The 19,919-nt window shown below is 35.0% G+C and overlaps 3 protein-coding genes across 14 annotated transcripts; 1 reads left to right on the forward strand and 2 right to left on the reverse strand.

Moving 5' to 3' along the window:
- The first annotated feature begins 2,359 nt into the window (after nt 1-2,359).
- LOC110653401 (uncharacterized) lies at nt 2,360-7,757 on the forward strand. 9 transcript variants are annotated; one of them, XM_058152571.1, is made up of 9 exons: nt 2,360-2,529; nt 2,857-2,949; nt 3,874-4,008; nt 4,129-5,513; nt 5,611-6,297; nt 6,379-6,462; nt 6,684-6,759; nt 6,905-7,221; nt 7,354-7,757. In XM_058152571.1, exons 4-9 carry the CDS (start codon nt 4,164-4,166, stop codon nt 7,543-7,545), a joined length of 2,706 nt encoding a protein of 901 aa, XP_058008554.1. In that variant the 5' UTR covers nt 2,360-2,529; nt 2,857-2,949; nt 3,874-4,008; nt 4,129-4,163; the 3' UTR covers nt 7,546-7,757. The 9 variants fall into 9 exon arrangements, with proteins under 9 accessions (XP_058008554.1, XP_058008549.1, XP_058008550.1 ...); XM_058152566.1 differs by having other exon boundaries at nt 2,362-2,529; nt 3,892-4,008; XM_058152567.1 differs by having other exon boundaries at nt 2,362-2,529; nt 2,857-2,880.
- Nucleotides 7,758-8,992: 1,235 nt separating this feature from the next.
- LOC110653402 (uncharacterized) lies at nt 8,993-13,629 on the reverse strand. The gene is made up of 3 exons (XM_021809015.2): nt 13,059-13,629; nt 10,376-11,798; nt 8,993-10,277 (listed from the first exon to the last, which is right to left on the reverse strand). The coding sequence occupies exons 1-3, from the start codon at nt 13,408-13,410 to the stop codon at nt 10,124-10,126; spliced, it is 1,929 nt and encodes a 642-aa protein (XP_021664707.2). The 5' UTR covers nt 13,411-13,629; the 3' UTR covers nt 8,993-10,123.
- A 1,102-nt stretch (nt 13,630-14,731) lies between these two features.
- Nucleotides 14,732-19,588, reverse strand: LOC110653403 (pto-interacting protein 1). 4 transcript variants are annotated; one of them, XM_021809019.2, is made up of 8 exons: nt 19,322-19,588; nt 17,852-17,961; nt 17,326-17,576; nt 17,098-17,224; nt 16,459-16,732; nt 15,709-15,841; nt 15,509-15,595; nt 14,732-15,229 (listed from the first exon to the last, which is right to left on the reverse strand). In XM_021809019.2, exons 2-8 carry the CDS (start codon nt 17,934-17,936, stop codon nt 15,098-15,100), a joined length of 1,089 nt encoding a protein of 362 aa, XP_021664711.1. In that variant the 5' UTR covers nt 17,937-17,961; nt 19,322-19,588; the 3' UTR covers nt 14,732-15,097. The 4 variants fall into 4 exon arrangements, with proteins under 4 accessions (XP_021664711.1, XP_021664708.1, XP_021664712.1 ...); XM_021809016.2 differs by having other exon boundaries at nt 17,326-17,579; XM_021809020.2 differs by having other exon boundaries at nt 17,852-17,944; nt 19,322-19,556.
- Nucleotides 19,589-19,919: the final 331 nt, after the last annotated feature.

Raw genomic sequence — 19,919 nt, forward strand, 5'->3', positions numbered from 1 at the left:
CCTAAGACTCACTCCTTAATACTATGCCTTTCATACCTTTTCTTTGAGTCTTGGCTTCCATAGTCTTGTTCTTTTCTCATTTTGGATTTGTCTTGAAATGCCTTTGAGTATCCTTTCTCCTTAGATATAACTTCAAAAGTTCTTTAGCAATAAGACAAAGAATCTATACATCACTTTAAAGTTGGGTTAGATAGATTCCCTTTGAGTTTTGTTATCATCAAAATCAATGCTCATTTTGAGCTACACGGGGTCAACATAAAGAAAATAAGAAAATACTAATAACTATTGACATTGAATTTTAACTATAGTCTCCTAAAAGAGTTAAAATTCCCAATCAACTACAATTAACTAATGGTTTAAGTTTTCTAACAGGATCCAAACAGTTCATAACACCTCTCGAATTAAAAAAAAAAAACACAGAAAAATATATCAAATATTAATTAAAACCCAAGAATACACAAGAACATATATAAATATACAATTCTCATATTCTAGCAGATTGACAGTAAAAATAAATTTGATTTTTGAAAAATAGTTAGACACACCTAAAAATAATGAAAAAAATTACAGAAGACAGCAAAAACATCATACAACATCATAAAATTCATATATTAAACAAAACTCTGGCCAAATGATCTATACAAATCGTAACTTTTCCCAGTGATAAAATTGCACTACTTTTTTATAAAATTCATAACTCACCAACCATAACAGATATGAATGCGAAACTAATTGAAAAAGATTCACAAGATTCCAAACTTAATTTTAGACACTAGATTTACACAAAAATATTAAGAAACAAGGGGAATATATGCTCCAAAAGTCGGGTATCCTGCAAATCGAATTTTACAGGATCTTTAATCTCAAACAGTCATAACTTACAAAATATTAAAGTTTTTTTAGTGATTCTTGAGCCTAAAATTAATAAAATTTCGTGCAAAATATGAATATAATTTTTTCAAATTTTTTTACAGAATCAGAAGATAACAAAAAATAATAAAAATGCAAGAGACAGAAAACTGAATATGTGCAGAGTTGTGTATCCCCTCAAATTAAATATGATTACATGATCCACATGAACATGCAAGATAAATTAAAAGACAAATAAGCATAGAATTAAATATTACAGGGCATAGATATTAAAAAGAAAATAAAATAACTAACTTTCAAAAAATATCGCAAGAAAAAAAGAAGAACTAAAAGAATTTTGATTATTTCTGTTTTTAATTTTTTTTCTTTTTTTCTTTTTTTTTTTTGTCTTCTCCTCCACCCTCTCTCTTTTTTTTTTTTCTCCAGTAGGGTATTTATAGGGTTTTGGGAGAGAGGTGTGATAGGGTTTGGAGTCCTAGGATGATAAAGTTCAGATAACTTAAAGAACTGGGATTGTAAAATTTGGGTAAAACCGAGATATGGATGAGATATTTCAACCAATAGGAAGAGAGGGGAAGGGGAATGCATGGATAGGGAACGAGGAAGAGATGTGGTGAGGTTTGAAATTCTAGTGCGATAAGGTTCAGATAACTTAAATAACTGGGATTGAGGAATTTGGGTGAGATTGGGATATGGATGAGGTGTTCCAACTAATAAGAAGAGAGGGAAAGGGGTGGCACCAATAAGGAGTGCGGAAGAGAGTAGCGTCAAAGGGAGAGAGAGTGTTTGTATGGGAGAGAGATAGAGAAAAATATATTTTCTTATTTTAATTAAATTTATTTTTCAAAAAAAACATATTATTATTATTTTTTTCAAGATCATGCCATGAAATTAATAATTCAGTTTCATACTTTCAATTATATCTTATAGTCATATAATTTCATCGAGTTTTTCACGGCTTCAATGCATACTCATGCACATATTCATACACATACTCATAATAAAATAAGAGTCTACATATATGTAAATTAATCCATGATTAGATTCATTCAAAATTTATTCTTTTTTTCCCAGTTTACAGAAAATAAATTTGATTTACTTTCATATCGGTGCTGTAGTGCTACAGCTACTGCAGATGGAGCGAATTCAACTTGAATTTAGCACAGTACACACAACATCGAATAATATACGACGCCGTTTATTCTGGAATAATTCGACATCGCTTATGTGCCATACTTAACGATAGTTAATACGCATTTAAAACCAGAGATCATGTGACTGCTCTGCGCACGTCCATCCAACATCACCGGCAACAAAGCACAACCACTTTTTGTGACGGTATATTCGACTTTTTGGATTAAATAGAAACGGTCAGGATCACAATGGTGGACTCATCATCCAACACCTGTCTGCCACCCAATGCTCTCCGATCTCCCCAACCATTATTACAACATAAATCGATGCGACAATGTCAATACTAAATTAAATTTAAAAAAAATAATAATATATAAAAATAGAGAAGCCTCTCTCTCTCTCTCTCTCTCTCTCTCTCATCTCTATTACACAGCTAAACCCAATAGAGAAGTTACAGAAATGCAGGGAGATGAGGCCAGGGTCTTGCTAGGATTCCCTCCCTTTTCGCGCCCCACCCTCTCCCAGGTCTTAAATCTCCCTTCTTTATCATCTTTGATCATAATAATGTCTGATCCAATATTTAGTTGCCTCTCTACTTTTATGATTATATTAATTGCTATAGTGGGGCCATACCATGTATTAATCATCAACTGTATTATGAGTTCGATTTATTTCTCTTGTTTATTTTTGGAAGGGAGGTGGGTCATGCGACTCCGTCTTTGAATTCATCTCTTTTTGACCATGTGGGTAGATTAGTGCTGAGAGTGTTAGGATTATTGCTCGTTAATTCTTTGCTTGTACTGATGTTTGATGATGATTATTTCTTTCATTTCTCTCCAAATCTCCTGGTAGGTTAAAGCTGCTTACAGAAAGAAGGTATGGGAGTCTCATTCTTACCTCTTTCCCTTTCACGAAAAGCTTTATGCTGACTCCAGGTTCAAGTTGGTAAGCATTGGTGCTCCTTTCAACACTTCTGAGGGTTTCTTGTTTTCCTTGCAACTTCACTTTTGATCAATTTATTGTTACTTTTGGATGCTATATCACACAATGGGTTGAGAAAATGCACCCGTGTCATATAATCACCAGTTTCTGTCTCAGCTTACTTTTCAATCGCACTCTTTGTTTGCATCTCCTATTGATCTCGTGTAATTAATTATCGGCTCATTATGCCAGGTTCAGGTGTCTAGCTTACTGCATCATATATGCTTGAATTGAATATGATATCCAATCGTGCATCTGCCATCAGTTGTTAACACAATATAATGTATTTTTTATTCTGCATATTTGCCCTTTTTTGGCACTGGTTTCAAAAATAACGAACCTAAGGACTTCGCCACATGAAGAATCTCTAGGTTTGGTACAGTTGCTTTGAATTGTAACTACGGTGGAACTGATTATATTTTCTCCTTTCTAGCAGCAAAATGTTTAATTAAATGTTTCAACTATTCAAATTAGGGATTTTCTTCCACAGGATATTTTTGTATCTTTTCCTGCCATTCAATGTGTCTAACCTCACTATGTGCATTTACTGCACATTTCAGAAGCTTCTACTTTACCTGCTGCTGGTAATTTTCTCCTCACGTATGTTATGAGATAGACCAAAGAGTATCTCCAAGCGATCATGTTTTGCAAAATCCCAAATGTACTGCAAAAAAGTTATATTAGAAATAGATTTGATGCTTAAGATATTTGATTTATTTATATTATAAGCTATTAGAAATAGATTTTAAACCAGCTATCAGGTTCTTTTTCCTGTCCAACTGTTGATATCTATCTTGGCTTTGTTGAATATGTCATTTCCCTTATTTTTGCATCTTTTTGTTTTTTTAATCATTATTTATTTTTTTACCAAAATACCTGTTTCTTTAGTTTTGATAATTTGCTCAGGTTTACTTAAGAGTGGCCTCCAATGGTTTTGAGGAAGAAGCATAAATCAACCAAGTCTTGGGGAGTCATGCAACAGGAAAGTTGCTCTTGGGGAAGGACTATCAGTGTGTCAAATTGGTACACTTTATTACTAAACTTTTCCTTGTGCCTCGCGCACGCTGTTGGTGTGAGAATTATCCTCCTTTAAATTTTTTTACATTTTTTTTAATTTGTTATATTTGTCTTTTATCATGACAGCCAAAGGCTATAAAGTTATTGCTGCTAATTGCCAAATGATTCAAGGGATGGCCTCACTTCGGTCCACTGGATATGTCGATCCTGGGTGGGAGCATGGCACTGCTCAAGATGAAAGAAAAAAGAAGGTCAAATGCAACTATTGTGGGAAAGTAGTTAGCGGTGGAATATTCAGGTTGAAGCAACATTTAGCTAGAATATCTGGTGAAGTTACTCACTGTGATAAGGTTCCTGAGGAAGCATGCTTGAATATGAGAAAAAACCTAGAAGGATGCCGTTCTGGTCAAAAAAGAAGGCGATCTGAATATAAACAGAAATCTCTGCCTTTCCATCCTGATGAATGTGATGATATGGAGGAAGCTCCTAGTAACTACAAAGAGAAAGGCAAGAAAGTGATGGTTGATCAGAACTTAGTTGTAAGGTCTGTTCCTCTTCGATCATTAGGATATGTGGACCCAGGCTGGGAACATTGTGTTGCACAAGATGAAAAGAAGAAAAGGGTAAAATGCAATTTCTGTGAAAAAATAATTAGTGGGGGCATAAACCGATTCAAACAGCATCTAGCTAGGATCCCTGGAGAAGTTGCCTACTGTGAAAAGGCTCCTGAGGAAGTGTATCTTAAAATCAAGGAAAACATGAAATGGCACCGTAGTGGCAGAAGGAATTGGAAACCCAATACAAAGGAGATTTCCACTATCTACATGCACCAAAATAATGAGGAAGAAGAGGAAGAACGGGACGTTGGACTGGTGCAGTGTATAAGTAAGGATGTACTGGCCGTTGATGATAAAGTTTCAGATAATGATGTCAGAAATAATAAGAAGGGAAGATTCCCTGCTTGTAGTGGCAACAGCAATGAACCTCTATTGAAGAAATCTAGATTGGATTCAGTGTTTTTGAAGTCTCTTAAAAGCCAGGCATCATCACGCCACAAGCAAGTAAAAGCAAAGATAGGATTTGAGAAAAAAGCTCGGAAGGAAGTGATATCTGCTATCTGCAAATTCTTTTATCATGCAGGAATCCCTTCTAATGCAGCAAATTCCTCATATTTTCACAAAATGCTGGAGTTAGTTGGCCAATATGGGAAAGGTCTGCAAGGTCCTTCAGGCCGACTGATATCTGGCCGGTTTCTTCAGGAAGAGATTGCTACCATCCAAGAATACTTAGTGGAACTTAAAGCTTCTTGGCCAATTACGGGTTGTTCTATTATGGCTGATAGTTGGAATGATCTCCAGGGTAGGGCATTAATAAACTTTTTGGTCTCTTGTCCTCGAGGTATATATTTTGTTTCTTCCTTTGATGTCACTGGTATCATAGATGATGCTCCTAGCCTTTTCAAATTGTTGGACGAGGTGGTAGAAGAAATTGGTGAAGAAAATGTTGTTCAGGTGACTAAGTTTATGCTTTGATTCTGTTCCTGCAAGATGCCCTTTACACTTTTCTTAGGTTGCTAATAAGGTGTTTTCTTCTTGCTTCCCTTTGCAGGTAATAACTAAAAACACAGACAGTTTTAGGACTGCTGGGAAGATTCTTGAAGAGAAAAGGAGACATTTATTTTGGACACCATGTGCTGTGCATTGCATTGATGGAATGCTTGAGGACTTTCTGAATATAAAATGGGTAGGAGAATGCATAAATAAGGGTAAAAAAGTGACAAGGTTTATTTATAATAATACATGGCTTTTGACTTTTATGAAGAAAGAATACCTAAAGGGACAAGAACTTCTTAGGCCAGCTGTTACAAAGTTTTGCACAAACTTTTTCACTTTAAAAAGTTTGTTGGATCAAAGAATTACCCTTAAGAGAATGTTCCAGTCAAACAAATGGGTTTCATCCCAATTGGCTAAAACAGATGAGGGTAAAGAAGTAGAGAAAATAGTCTTAAGTGCCACATTCTGGAAGAAGATGCAATATGTGAAAAAATCTTTAGAGCCAATTGCACAGGTTCTTCAAAAGGTAGATAGTGATGAAAGCCAATCAATGCCATTTATATATCATGACATGTATAGAGCTAAGCTTGCAATTAAAGCAATCCATGGGGATGATGCACGAAAATATGGGCCTTTCTGGAGTGTATTAGACATCCACTGGAACTTATTGTTTCACCATCCTCTCTATGTGGCTGCGTACTTTCTCAATCCATCATACCGTTATCGTCCAGATTTCATAATGGTATGAGATACAGTTACCTCAACACTTGAGTTACAACGTCTCTGTACTACTTTTTTATTTTGTGCTATTTCTTTGCTGTAGAATCCTGAGGTTATTCGTGGTTTAAATGAATGCATTGTGCGGCTGGAAGTTGACAACGGAAAAAGAATTTCTGCATCCGCGCAGGTAGTGTGGTCTTCTGCCTTTTGTTGTGGTATGTTGTCATAATTAACGTCAGGACTGATGCTATAGCTTTTTATTTGCCTCCATGATGTTTCAAAGTATTGTCAATTGAGCTGCACTAAATTCTGCCACAGAAGCAGTCAAAAGAGTTATTTAAATTTGTCTATACATTGATATTTTATCACGCTTTCTCATTTTTGTTGATCTTGTGATCTGATGCACAGATTCCTGATTTTGTATCTGCTAAAGGTGATTTCGGAACTGATTTGGCCTTGAGTACTAGAATAGAGCTTGATCCAGGTAACATAGCAAGGTGCTTACATATTTATTCATTTATTTATTTATTTTAGGAATTAGTCATAAACTTGAATTCACTCTATTGACTGTTTGTATCATGCAATACAAAGAGCTAATGTAAAATATTTGTTGTTGCATTTTGTACTAGCTGCTTGGTGGCAACAGCATGGAATAAGTTGCTTGGAGCTTCAACTAATTGCTATACGCATACTGAGCCAGACATGTTCATCCCTTGGATGTGAACATACTTGGAGTACATATGACCAAGTTCACAGCAAAAGACACAACTGTCTGTCTCAAAAGAGATGGAATGAGCTTGCCTATATTCACTACAATTTGCGATTACAAGAACAGCAATTGGAAAGAAAGTCTGGTGATTTGATCTCCTTTGACAGTTTCATGATGGAAAGCATACTAGGTGACTGGCTTGTAGAGGCAGAGAAACAAGCCATACAAGAAAATGAGGTACTTTCATTCCTACATGCTTTTTGCAACAAGGTTTTTCTTTGTTATTTTTTAAATCTTGCACAGTTCCTTGGATCCGAAATGCGATCATTGAAAACTTAGTGAAATCATAATTTCTTTCTCCTGTTCCAGGAGATCCCTTGTGGTGAGATGGAACAATTTTATGGAGATGAAATTGATGAGCAAAACCATGAAGCAAAGAGACCTGCAGAAATGGTGTCATTGGATGGTTTAGTTGAACGTTTGGAAGTTAATCCTGCTGCTGGAGGAGTAACCACTGATGATGATGGTCTTGATTTTCTCAGTGATGATTTAACAGAGTAGTTGATCTGTATGTGCTCATCAAACCTGGTGTAAGCAGTGATGTGTAATAATATTCATAAGAAAAGTGATTTGCTAGCAATTATTCATGAAAAATTTTTGTTCTGTATTCAGTTGTACAGTTCGATTATTCATATATCTCGCTAAATGATCTCGACTTGAGAATATCATGATTTAGGTTTTCTTTGCCTATGTAGATTTGTCTTTTATTGCTAGTGATAGTCACACTGTTCTATCTACCTCATATTCCATGTCCCATTACTCGATATGTTGGATTTATTGTTTTGATTTACAGGTGATGTCGTGTTTTGATGTTTATAATATGCTTTCCTCATTTTCATATGTCAAGCACATATTTTGTTGCTTATTTTGGAACAGATCTCATGATATTTTAATGTTATAGTAACTTTGATCTTATATACAAGAATCATCCCGATGGATTTTAGGCCTAAGACTCGTAAACTGAGCAAGCAATTTTACTTATTTATCAAAACTCAATTTTGAGTTATTATTTTAATAATAATACTATAAAATTTATATCATTATATATATAAAATTTTCCTAATAAGTTAACATTATACATATATATCGCACTACAAAGAATATGGAAATTTAAACGCAATTTTTTCTATCCAAAAATGTGTCACTTCAACCTATTAATTTATAAAATTATAGTTGTATGATTTTTCTGCAAAGCAATATATATATAGATGTATTTCGCATGCATAAGAAATAAATTAATTAAATGATATTTACAATAAATTATAAAAATAATTTATAATTACATATAATTTCATTTATTAATAATAATGTAATAATTTTGATATATATATATATATATATATATATATATATATATATATATATATATATATATATATATATACCCGCCGCTTGGGGGGCAATATAGCTTGTTTACTGCTAAGTGTGGCTGCAAACTGGCTTCCAATTACCATACATCATCTCATTCGCCTAAGGTCATGATTACGTTAAATTTAGGATATGGACAGAAATAGTAGTTAAAATTTCATAAGCATTTTAGCTTATTTGTTTAATTAACAAACATTTTAATTTTTAACTTCAATCAAGAAAAAATGTCAAAACATTTTTATCTTCAATTATTTAGACAATCTATCCTAATTGCCAAAAATTATTGTGAACGTATCCAATCTTTTTCACATTCAACTTTCACTCTATTTTCCTTATCCACGGCCATACACGCCCGGCATCATTTTGAAGCTAATCCACATTATCAAAGAAATATCATGAACATTATAATTTCGTAAAAATCTAATTAAAAAATTTTTTTTATATCAATTCTAATATTTAAAATGTGAAAATTTTCAATTCTTTTCATTTTAAAAATATTCATGTATAATTATATGAAAATTTTTTTCTTATAAATAATAATTTATTCCAAAGGAAATTAATAAAATACTACATTTAAGAATTTCTAAAAATACGTTGGATATAGAAAATAAACTATTAAAAGTAACAACAGTACCCATTTTACCCTTCCTAATCTTTGCTGATACCAGGTTTCCAAAGTCTCGATAAAATAGATTCACAAAGATGAGCAGAATTTGCTAAAAAGAAACATAGAAAATCATACTCTACGAAACTATACGTGGATTCCCCACGAGACGCTGAGATACAACCAACTATGAAACAAAAGACAGTATTTGTGGTAACAATATCTCTCATTACAGTATATGCTTATAACCATTGCTTCGAGCAAGAGTTTACCTCCAGTAAAAGATTTCCAGATGCGAACCTAATTTCAATACTTCATTACCATGTGCAGGCTGCAGCCGCTTCATCTTTTTCTGCTCCGCCTTTGTAGTCGACCTTTTTTTTTTTTTTTTTTTTCCTTTCTATGCTCCACCACTCATCTATGAAGTACGGTACTAAAATCCCTACTTGTAATCATCACTTCAGAATTACTCCCATACTTGCTCTTCAACAGGCCATCTCACATGAAGAACATTAATAGTGCTGGCCGTAATCCAAAAATATTAAAACTACACTACAATTGCAACTTGTTGCAGACTGACTATTGATTTACCGAAACCCAAAAACTTGCTTCCCCAGCAGTGCCTCCTGCACAACACATTGTACCTCGAAAGTAAAGGCTGTCACCAAACCTTTCGGGGATATTCACCATTGACTATCTATCTTATCTAGTAGATAGTTTGTAATGAAAAAAAGCCCTGAAAATTCAGGTATGAGCACCACCTCTTCAACATTCACCCATGGCACAGAAGCTATAATTGCAAATCTGCAACTTTACAGAATTTCATACTGTCCATAACATGCACCATACCCTAAACATCCTTCTCCCTTTAGACGCTCACTAGAGCTCAACAAAATATAGAATAAAATAAGACATAAAACCTAAGCCTACTTGATTCAATCATCAAAGTATCTTTTAAGATACTCATCCAAAGTAGTTCTTTCAATTGGCCTCCACATCCCCAGAACCTGCTCAACTGCAATACTCACTCAGATCAAATATATTATGTACCTGGCATTTGTGACCATCATTTTCATAGGGCCACCTAGCGTGGTATCTGCCTCTGTTTTAGTCATGGAGGGTAATGGCAATCGGTTGCCATCCGGAAGGATGATGAATAATCCATTTTTTTGGAAAAATTACCATATTCAAGATCTGGAGTACATCACCCAAAGCAGAGTCTTTCAAGCATGCTTTTCTCAGTATCAATGCTGCTTCATATCTGCACAATTAATGAGAAATCATAGAAAAAATTTATTTTGTCAGGAACTACAATTTCAAGAAAGCTAATGTAGCAGACAAATAAATAAACAAGTTTACCTGCAATGAGAAGCTAATATGGCTGATCGCCCTGCAGAGGAAGCTAGGAACTTTTGTATTTCATCCCATGTTGCTTTTGGGTACTGGTCAGGATTACCACCTGTAGTGTTCACACACTTCCAGAGTTTGTCATTTTTACCAACATAAAGCTGCAATGCACCTAACCTTTGTTCAACTACCATATTTTGCTCAATTGCACTATCCAGTGCTTTTCGTACATCAGTACTGTGGCACTTTGGTTCTCCAAAACGAATGCAGTCAGTTATGTTTGCTTCAGTAGGCATAACTTTTTCAGCTTTCAGGGTGTCTAAAGCCAGTAAGATAATACCAATAAAACCTTGCATATATTCTGAAGGTGGTGGCCTTCCTTGAGTTCCCCAGGTACCACTACTGAAGGCAGTGTTGCCAACTGCTGATGCTGGGGAGAATGGAGGAGGTGGAAATTCAGGACCACAAGGATGCCATTTGTTTGCTTGATTGTTGCATGTCATATGGCCTTTACGTGGTACATTTAAGGTACTGAGATTAGAAGACTCAAAAGAGACCTTTTTTAACTCTTCCAAAGCTTGCTGATGGAAATTAGGAGCAGCTTGGCATTCAGGTATACCTAGTTTACCAATATCAAGCACATTTGTAGATGATGCCAAAGAAAGTTTAATACCATCAGGTCTGGGATTCATTGAAAAATTACCATGTGGAAAAGCAAGTTTTTGCATAGAGAAGTTATTAGGCCTCACAAGTTGAGTATAGTGATTCTGAGCACTACCTATGGGATTGCTGTCATTACTCCCCGCAGGGTCAGAATTACCAGGAAGGAAGTTGGGTGTAGACAAACTTGCAGAGACAACAGGCCCACTGCCTCTGAAGAATTCATGTGGAGCTTTCTTAAACTGCTTTGTTTGTGTGAATTCTGATTGATAAGTGTAACTGTTGCCCTTAGTTTCTTGAATTCCAACTGGCGCACTAAAGGCTCTTGATATGCCAGGCTGATTCAGGGCATTATGAACATATTTTCCTTTAAACTTAGTATCGCCGACCCTTACATTAGTAATTGAATTGGGATTTCCCAAAGAAACGCTTCCAGAGCTAAGTTGAATGGGTTCAGAATATCTGCTTTCAGATGTTACAGCAATGCATTTACTACTAACATTAGTTAGTTGTGTTGAATCACCACTAGTAAGTGGGGCTCCTCCAGCTGAAAGGCTTGTCCATAGCCACACAGTCTTTGCTGCAGCAGTAAGAGGTGCCGATGCTTGTTGCGGCTGTGCCAAAAGTATATTATATCTCCTCATGCGTAATTGATGGAGACAATTAGAAAAATCCCGATCACCAGAAATAAGCAAATAATTTGCAGGGGCAGGATTGTCTACTGCCCAGAAAAGCATATCAACTAGAATTTTCTTGTCACTCGCATCTTTCACCCCTGTTTATCATAGGTGAACCGTGAACATGTAAGCCAAGAACACAAACAACCACACACTCCATAATATTTCACTCGAGGCAAGGAACGTGCATGAATGAGAATATTGATATAGGGAAGCAAAACACTCAAGAACGTAAAGACAATAATGAAGGAAAAAAAAATGAAAGACTGAAAGAAAGCCTTAGTTTACAAAAAGATTCATAATTGATTGTTACATAAAACTCAAGAAAAGACTGACCTGCTGTAGTTGCAAAGAATTTTACATATGCAAGCATTGCATGTGCTTATTTTAACATAAAGGCTTATTTTTTTAAAGCTGGGGACCGACTTTTAGTGTTTAGCGACAAGCAATTTAGAGTGTTGACCTCATTTAATTTTTAAATTTCATCATATATCTCACTAGAGAATTGTCCGTACTAATGTACGTAACTATTAATAATTTTAAATTATATATTTTTTTAATTTTAATATATAAAAATAATGTAATATTTTATATTTTTTATTAATCATTTTAAATTTTATTTTTATCTCTTAAACTTTTTAATAAAGATTTCATAATGGAAACAATTAGAATATATATATAATTAACATATATTAATATATTATAAGTTACCTTGTAATAATAACTACTTATTATAGTATTAATAGGATAATTATTAAATAATTTATAACTTACTTATAATTTATTACCGGAGAATGTTACCTATTAGACTCTTTTATCAATTATTTTAAATTTTATTTTTATTAATTTTATCTCTCAAAATCTTTAATAAAGATATCATAATAGAAATAATTAATATATATATTTGTTAACATAATTAATATATGTTAACATATTGTAACTTTCCAGTAATCGTTAAAGAATTAATAGGGTAACTATTAAATGATTTATAACTCTTAAGTATTAGTTAATAGGAGAATGTCGCGTCACAACTCTGCCATGTATTGGCCATAAGCTATGAGCATGCATTTCATCCAAACTCGTAACTACTTTAAGATAATTAAACTCTTAAACCACTGGATTTAAAATTGAATAATTACAAAAGCCTAGCAATCAGAATCAAACCACATTCAATCAACAAGAAATAGGGTTTTAACTAAAGCGAACTAGGGTTTTGCCGATGAAAGGAATGAAGCAAACATAATCATTAGATGCAAAAGAAAGAAATTCAAAACCCTAGAAATTTGTTTAACCTATAGAAATTAACCAAAAAGGAGAAAAAAAAAAAAAGGAATTATCAAATATATATACATATATACCAGCAGGGACATGGTTGAGGGCGATGCCGGTGCTGGAGAGGGCGTGCTGTACAGATTGTGGAATTCGAATGGTGTCGCCGTAGGCGGAGATGGAGACAGGCCCACAGTAATTCATGTTGACAAGAGCAGAGCTTATGTTCTGGGCAATTGCGTGGGGATCGCAGCCCCTAGGCACCTGGCAGTTTTCTATGTCCCACCACACAGAAGTCTTGGCCGACACGTACTGCGCCTCCGCTACACCCCCTCCCCCTCTCCGCGCCTGTGACTGGGCCGCCTTTGCAGACGACCCAGGAGACGCGGCGGCGGCAGAGGTGACAGTGGAGTTTACGCCTCCCGTCACATCTCCAACCATGGCGCACGATAGCACGGTGAAAAAGGCTCAAGAAAGCATCTGCGGGTGTAAATGTTGGTATTTCTGGGTTATTGGCTTCTGTTTATCTGCCAGCTGATGGAGTCGGCAAGGGGCGGTTTGCGCATGATACCGACAGGGTATTAAGTTGATGTTACGGTTTTAGCCTTGCAGTATATGCTGCAGATAGCAGAAATGAAAAGGGTATTTATGGGATAATGGCGGTTCAGTGAACCGCCGTAACGTTGTTGATTTTGAAGTGAGGAGATATCTATATATAGGGTAAATTATAAAATAAATTTGGAATATGTATTCCTTTATAAATATAATTTTTTTTATATAATTTATGAAAGAATTTATATTTACGTAAATGTAAAAAAAAATAAAAATTAGTTTTCAAATAAATTCAATATTTTTTCAGAATATAAATATCAATTTTAAATTTAAAAATTAAATTAAAATTTTGCATTTCTTGCCATGATGGAAAACACTTTGCCGGGGCATGAATATCCCTCTTCTTCGTTCTAAATAGGTAGTGGGGTGATAGTTATCAAAATTTTATTTTTAATAAGAGTGGCTGATAGACTTTCTTCCGAATAAGTCCTCTCCTTCGGATAGTCTCCGCCCAATTATATGCAAGTGCAATTAAGTTTTGGAATCTATATCAGGCATGTGACAAGGGAGATGGGGAAAACAAAGAACGGAAATTTAGAGAATCTCTAAGTTGAACATTTTATGATAAAAGAAAATTTTGGATATAAAAAGGAAAAAAAAAAATAAAGATCTGCACGATTCACTACTAATTAATAAATAATGATTATCTGCCTCATGATACTAATCAATGATTGAATGTCTACTCTGTTCTAATGGCATTAATCCCTTGGAGAATTCGCATGATCCACAAAAAGAATTCAACCTGGCACAACCATTCATCTAGGTTGAACAAATCTAATATCTTCTATTATTGAACTAGTACTTTTATTTTTTTTTCAGCTTTCAACAATGGTGGCCCTTAGATCACCACCAATGTCCAATAAGAAAATTATATAATATCACAGTTAACTGTTTTACTATATAATTTTTTGTCCAATAGTCACTGGCGTGAATCAATCAACCTGTAAATAATCGATCATTAACTAGGAAAATATCCAAGTTCTGTTTCTTCCTACCAGTGATGAAATCATCAGAAAGTAATGAAATTTCTAATCTTGTATGTCTACCCTGCTGCCAATTTCCAGCTTTATCTCATCAAAAGGAACCATTTCCAGTTTCCACAACTGAAAGCGATAAAATGTTATCTCTCCAATGTCATAAGCATTTCAAGTTTATAACCTTAACAAATACTTTATTAAACAAGTAATAGTCAAAATTCAATTCAATCAATTTATAACCTAAACAGGGTGTATGAGGAAATCTTCATCATTCACATCTATAAGAGATGATAGACACAAAGCTATTCATCTAGTAAAGATGAACAACTTAAAAGGATTTAAAAAAAAATAATGCAGCAGCAGCAGAAATATGACTCTGAAAATAGCCTCACGCATAATGAACAAAAGAAATACATAGAAAATAACGGCGCAAGGGAGCTGTCCAAATAATTTACTAACATTTTCTATAACAGCTCTTTTTTATGTCCCTGATACTTGCATGGATGCGCACTTGAGAATGCACGGAGAGATAGAGAGAATCATATGCTTGGTGTTTCACCAGCAGGTCCTGGCCGGGCATTTAAGAGAGGCTGGAGAGCTTTAACCACAATGCTCATGTTTGGCCGGAAGTCTGCTTCATATTGCACACACAAGGCAGCGACAGCAGCCATCTGCAATGAAGATGAAGAAAGGGTTAAACTTAAAGCCATCTTTAATTCACAAAATTTTATACTTTGCTTTTAAGATTTCCACTTAGTAGGGGCCATGTAAATCATATGGCAAACACATGGCTTGCTTGTAATTCTAAACATCTTCAAGGTAAATAAAGGAGAATTCTCGTCTAAAAGTCCATGGAAGAGCTGCAGTAAGTTGCAATAGTTTCTAAGATGTGCCAAGAGAAATTTTCCTTAAATGATCAACAAAAATATTTTGAAAGAGCCAGGTCAAACCTTTGCAACTGCCTTGGGTGGGTAATCTCCTTGAAGTCTTGCATCAACACACTGCCTTACCTTATCTTCACTAAGTTTTGGTGTAGCCTAACACATTCCAAAACTCAGTTATCAGTTGGGAATCAGAGGAAAGAAACACTTCGTACATTTCCAAAGCTGAAAACAAAACTAGACATGAGAATATAAAGAGCATCTAGTACCCATGTCACTAGACTCTGCTGTCCACGAGGTAATGTATGGTCAACAGGCTTTCGCCCAGTCAAAAGCTCAAGCAGGACAACACCAAAACTGTATACATCACTTTTTGCATTCAACTGTCCGGTCATTGCATATCTGCCAAAGCAAATAGACAAATGCTCAAGGCAAGCAATCTCACATCAAGACCTTCAAACTGAGAATATCCTAGTGATTGATACTTATGATCAGTTTGATAGCCAGGGAGCTAAAATAACAAAGTTACTTTCCTTCTTTGAGCAATCAAACGGACAAAGCATTACTCATTCTTAGATTTCAAATGGTAACATGAGACTAAATCATTGAATGGAAGCGTCAAATACTCGATTCAAAAGTAGATAAGCCCCTTAACTCTCATAACTGCAGTTTCTACAACAGTCGGAACAAATTTGGTGTGCTAAAACAAAGATATGATATGAATGTTGCATATGCATGACTGCCAATCAAAGATTTTAGAACTAGTTATTCTAGAAAGAACTTAATTTATCTATGTAGGATATTTGGGTAATTTACTTCTTGCAAGAGTTAGGGTTTTCTATTTCATAGTTTTTTTTTTGCCGACACAAACTTTCTTATAGACTCCTTGGCATCAGGTTGTTGTTCATTGAATTGACAACAAAATTATAGAGTCAGACAATTTGTTCTTTTGCCACATTCGTTTTTCTTTCTCATTGCTTGTTCTACATCAATAAGAATGAAGTTCATCAATAACTTACTCAGGAGCATGATAACCAAAAGTTCCTAGAACACGAGTGGAATGCAGACGTGCTGCCATATCAGGAGCTTGATTTGACAAATCAAAATCTGCAATCTTTGCAACGTCATCATCAAAAATCAGAACATTACTGGACTTAATGTCACGATGAATGATATGAGGATCAGCCTTTTCATGCAAGTACTCAAGTCCTTTTGCAGCCCCAAATGCAATTTTCACACGCTGCTGCCATGAAAGGACAGGACCAGGCTGTGCCCCTTTAACACCTTTCCTTCCTGCAACAACAGTAATTGATAATTGAATCATTAAGCACACAAATGTAATACGAACCAAAATCTATGACAATGGTCGAAAATAAACAAGTAAAGAGCATTGCAATTTCAGCCAAGTATTAGTGAACTTATCTGTCCCACAGCCACCATCTCCGAGATTAAACAATGCACATGTTTACCCATAACAGTGTTTTGATGCATCTCAAAATTTCATACAAGCAATAAGCTAGAAGATTGAACTAGATTTCCACTTTTATTAGGTAAGACTATTGTTGCAAAGATTTGCAACCAGAACATGTCATATGCAGTTAAACATATCATTAAACCTTTGCTGTATAATTGAAACAATGAAGCACGATCAGAAATACCATGAAGAATATCATGAAGAGATCCATTAGATGCAAATTCATATGCAAGTATACGGGAACCTCCATCAACACAATACCCAAGCAATTGTACAAAATTTTCGTGCTTAAGCCTTGATACCATTGAAACCTGTAAAGTCATGCAAAAAAAATTGATAAGGAAACTGGAAAGAACAAATAAAAATTACGCGGCAGATATAACAACTTTTAGTTTTGAGTTTTGAACCATACCTGGGCCAAGAACTCATCGTCAGGCTGTTTGCTTGCATCTAATTTTTTTATTGCTGCAGCCTGCCCACTTTTAAGAACCCCATAATACACTCTTCCATATGAGCCCTCTCCAATCAGAGAATTTGTCCCAAAGTTATCTGTAACTTCCCTTAGTTCATCCACTGAAATAGAAGGGACTTCAATAGGCTGGATTTTAACAGCCTGAGCACCCTTAGGTGCTTTTTCTGATGCAGGGTAACCTCCAATGCTTCCTGCTAGGCAAAGTCAAATTCGAATTACACCAACAGCATCTATATCAAAAACATAGTAACAATATTATCAACAAAATATCAAAATTGTTACTGAAGACATTTAAATAAATCATAAATGCGCATTTATGAATTTAAGCTTCATAGTCTCAACAAAATAAAAATTGGTTAACAATCATCCAGCAAATTAACTCAGTGGATTGACATAGATATTTATTAAATTGCTAAATGAAATATATCAGTCTTTATGAAACCTGTCCAGTTTCAGTAGAAGGTACCTGCTGAACTTTTAACAGGGTATGGGCCTCCACTGTCAGCTGTTTTATGCATGTCATCTTCTTCACAACAGCCAAAGCAGCTCATGTTTCAAGCTTTTAAGAATTCCCTTCTAATGAAATTAGTTAAACCACACCAAAATAAGCTTTTGTAAATATTGATACACGGAACTGAAGGAGGGAAAAAGAAAAATTGAAAAGACAAAAGAGCTACAAGCAAATGCTTATCAGCATTCAGCCTATATATACTGAACTCAACTCAACTTAACAAAGCCTCAATCCCAATCTAGTTGCAGCCAGACTTGTACGTGTTTAATATTGCTACCAGTAATGGATATTATCATCAAATTAACACACATGTTAAATAATGCACCCACTTGTGGACGACAACAAAAGATAACACCTTAGTGAAGAAGAGTTGGCCCAGAAGATAAGATAGAACAGAAGTGCTTGCTATTGATGCTTCAGATTTTGAATTGCAATAAACTTCAGTTCTCATGCTATGTGCTTGACTTAAGAGACGGAAATTTTAGCACATCCCCACCAATGGTAAAAGGGCAAGGATGGGTTTGCGGTGCCCCAACCGCAACCCAATTTTACCTGGGAAATCCAATAACTGCTAGAGTGTTGCCATCACCCTTCCATGCAGTTACTTGTCCAGATTGCTAAACCTAAAGAAACAACTCCACACTATCTCCAATATGCACATGACAGCAAGCAATTAGAACCAAAAATATTAACGGGAGTGCAAATAACCAACTGAGAACTCCAGGATCATTTTTGGCTCTTTCAAGAAAATCAGTTACGATTTTAAGGTGGGAATACTCAATGGGATAATTGACACGAAGAATGGATAAAAGCCAAATTATTGGACCTACAATTTTAAGTCTCTATAATTCAGGCACCAGCATGTGACATTTCTGCTTGACCTCATTCTCTTTATAAACCTTCTTTATCAATAGCATGAGGGCAACAAAAACAAAACCCTCCTTTTCAAGCATTAAAAGAGTAAAGCCTCTCTGCAATTAAGATATAACAAATGGCACAAGATAAAATCCAAAACTGTGATCAGTTTGCACAAATTCACATATGCAAATAACAATACCAATAAGAACTATTAAGGAATTGCAAGTAACAAAATTCCACAACAAGGATTCCATATCTCAAAACTTATATCACTCAATAAATGCAGTCATCCAGTATCCAGATCGAACCAATACCACCGAGTAAGTAAGGTTATATTTACTAACAAAAAAAAAAAAACTAAATGAAGTTCAATGTTCAATATAACCAATAGAGTAAATGAAGTTCCCAACTTACTTAGCAACTTACAAAGGCACAACATGTACGGATTAAGGAACTATAAAGTATAATTATCATGTTGATCACTTGCACGTTAATAAAAAATCAATAAAACCCAAAAAACTAAAAGGAAAACTGATAATTAAAGAACAAAAAGAGATCGATCCATACATTGAAAATTTTGCAGCGAAACGCTTAAGACAAGAACAGGAAACTATCTTCAATCAGTCCAGAGAGGGAGTGTGAGCTTGGCTACGGCATGAAGGATCTGAAACGTTGAAAGCCGGCCAAAGGTGCTTAGGATAAGGCGTGATGAGTGATCGGGCGTGCTATAGAAGATAGATTGGAGTTTCTTTTGACTTGAAGCCAAAGTGGTTTTGGTGCTTTGATTTGTACTTAAAAAAAAAAAAAAAAAACACTTAAAAATGCAGAGAAATACTTAATTCCTTTTTGTCTTAATTATTTATTTTTATATTATTGATTGGTTGTGCCAGCCAGACTAGACTTCGCTGTCTCAGATTTAATTTTGGAGTTTTAATTGCATGGTTTAGGTCCAGGGACATTGAGTTGCGTGGCTGCACTTGGTTGGTTGCTGGTGGCTGAACGAGTCATAAAATGGAGAAGACCATTGACTCTGAAGCAATTTGGCACCGCCAGGTCAGTTTAAGCGACCTTGTGATTGGCTCCTCCCGCTCCTCTCGCTTGACTCTTTTAAGCTGTAGTATTTGTTAAAATTCGAATTTTTTTTTTTTTTTTACCCAATCAATGT

The sequence above is a fragment of the Hevea brasiliensis genome, chromosome 9 (assembly GCF_030052815.1).
Source record: "Hevea brasiliensis isolate MT/VB/25A 57/8 chromosome 9, ASM3005281v1, whole genome shotgun sequence".
Classification (NCBI taxonomy): domain Eukaryota; kingdom Viridiplantae; phylum Streptophyta; class Magnoliopsida; order Malpighiales; family Euphorbiaceae; genus Hevea; species Hevea brasiliensis.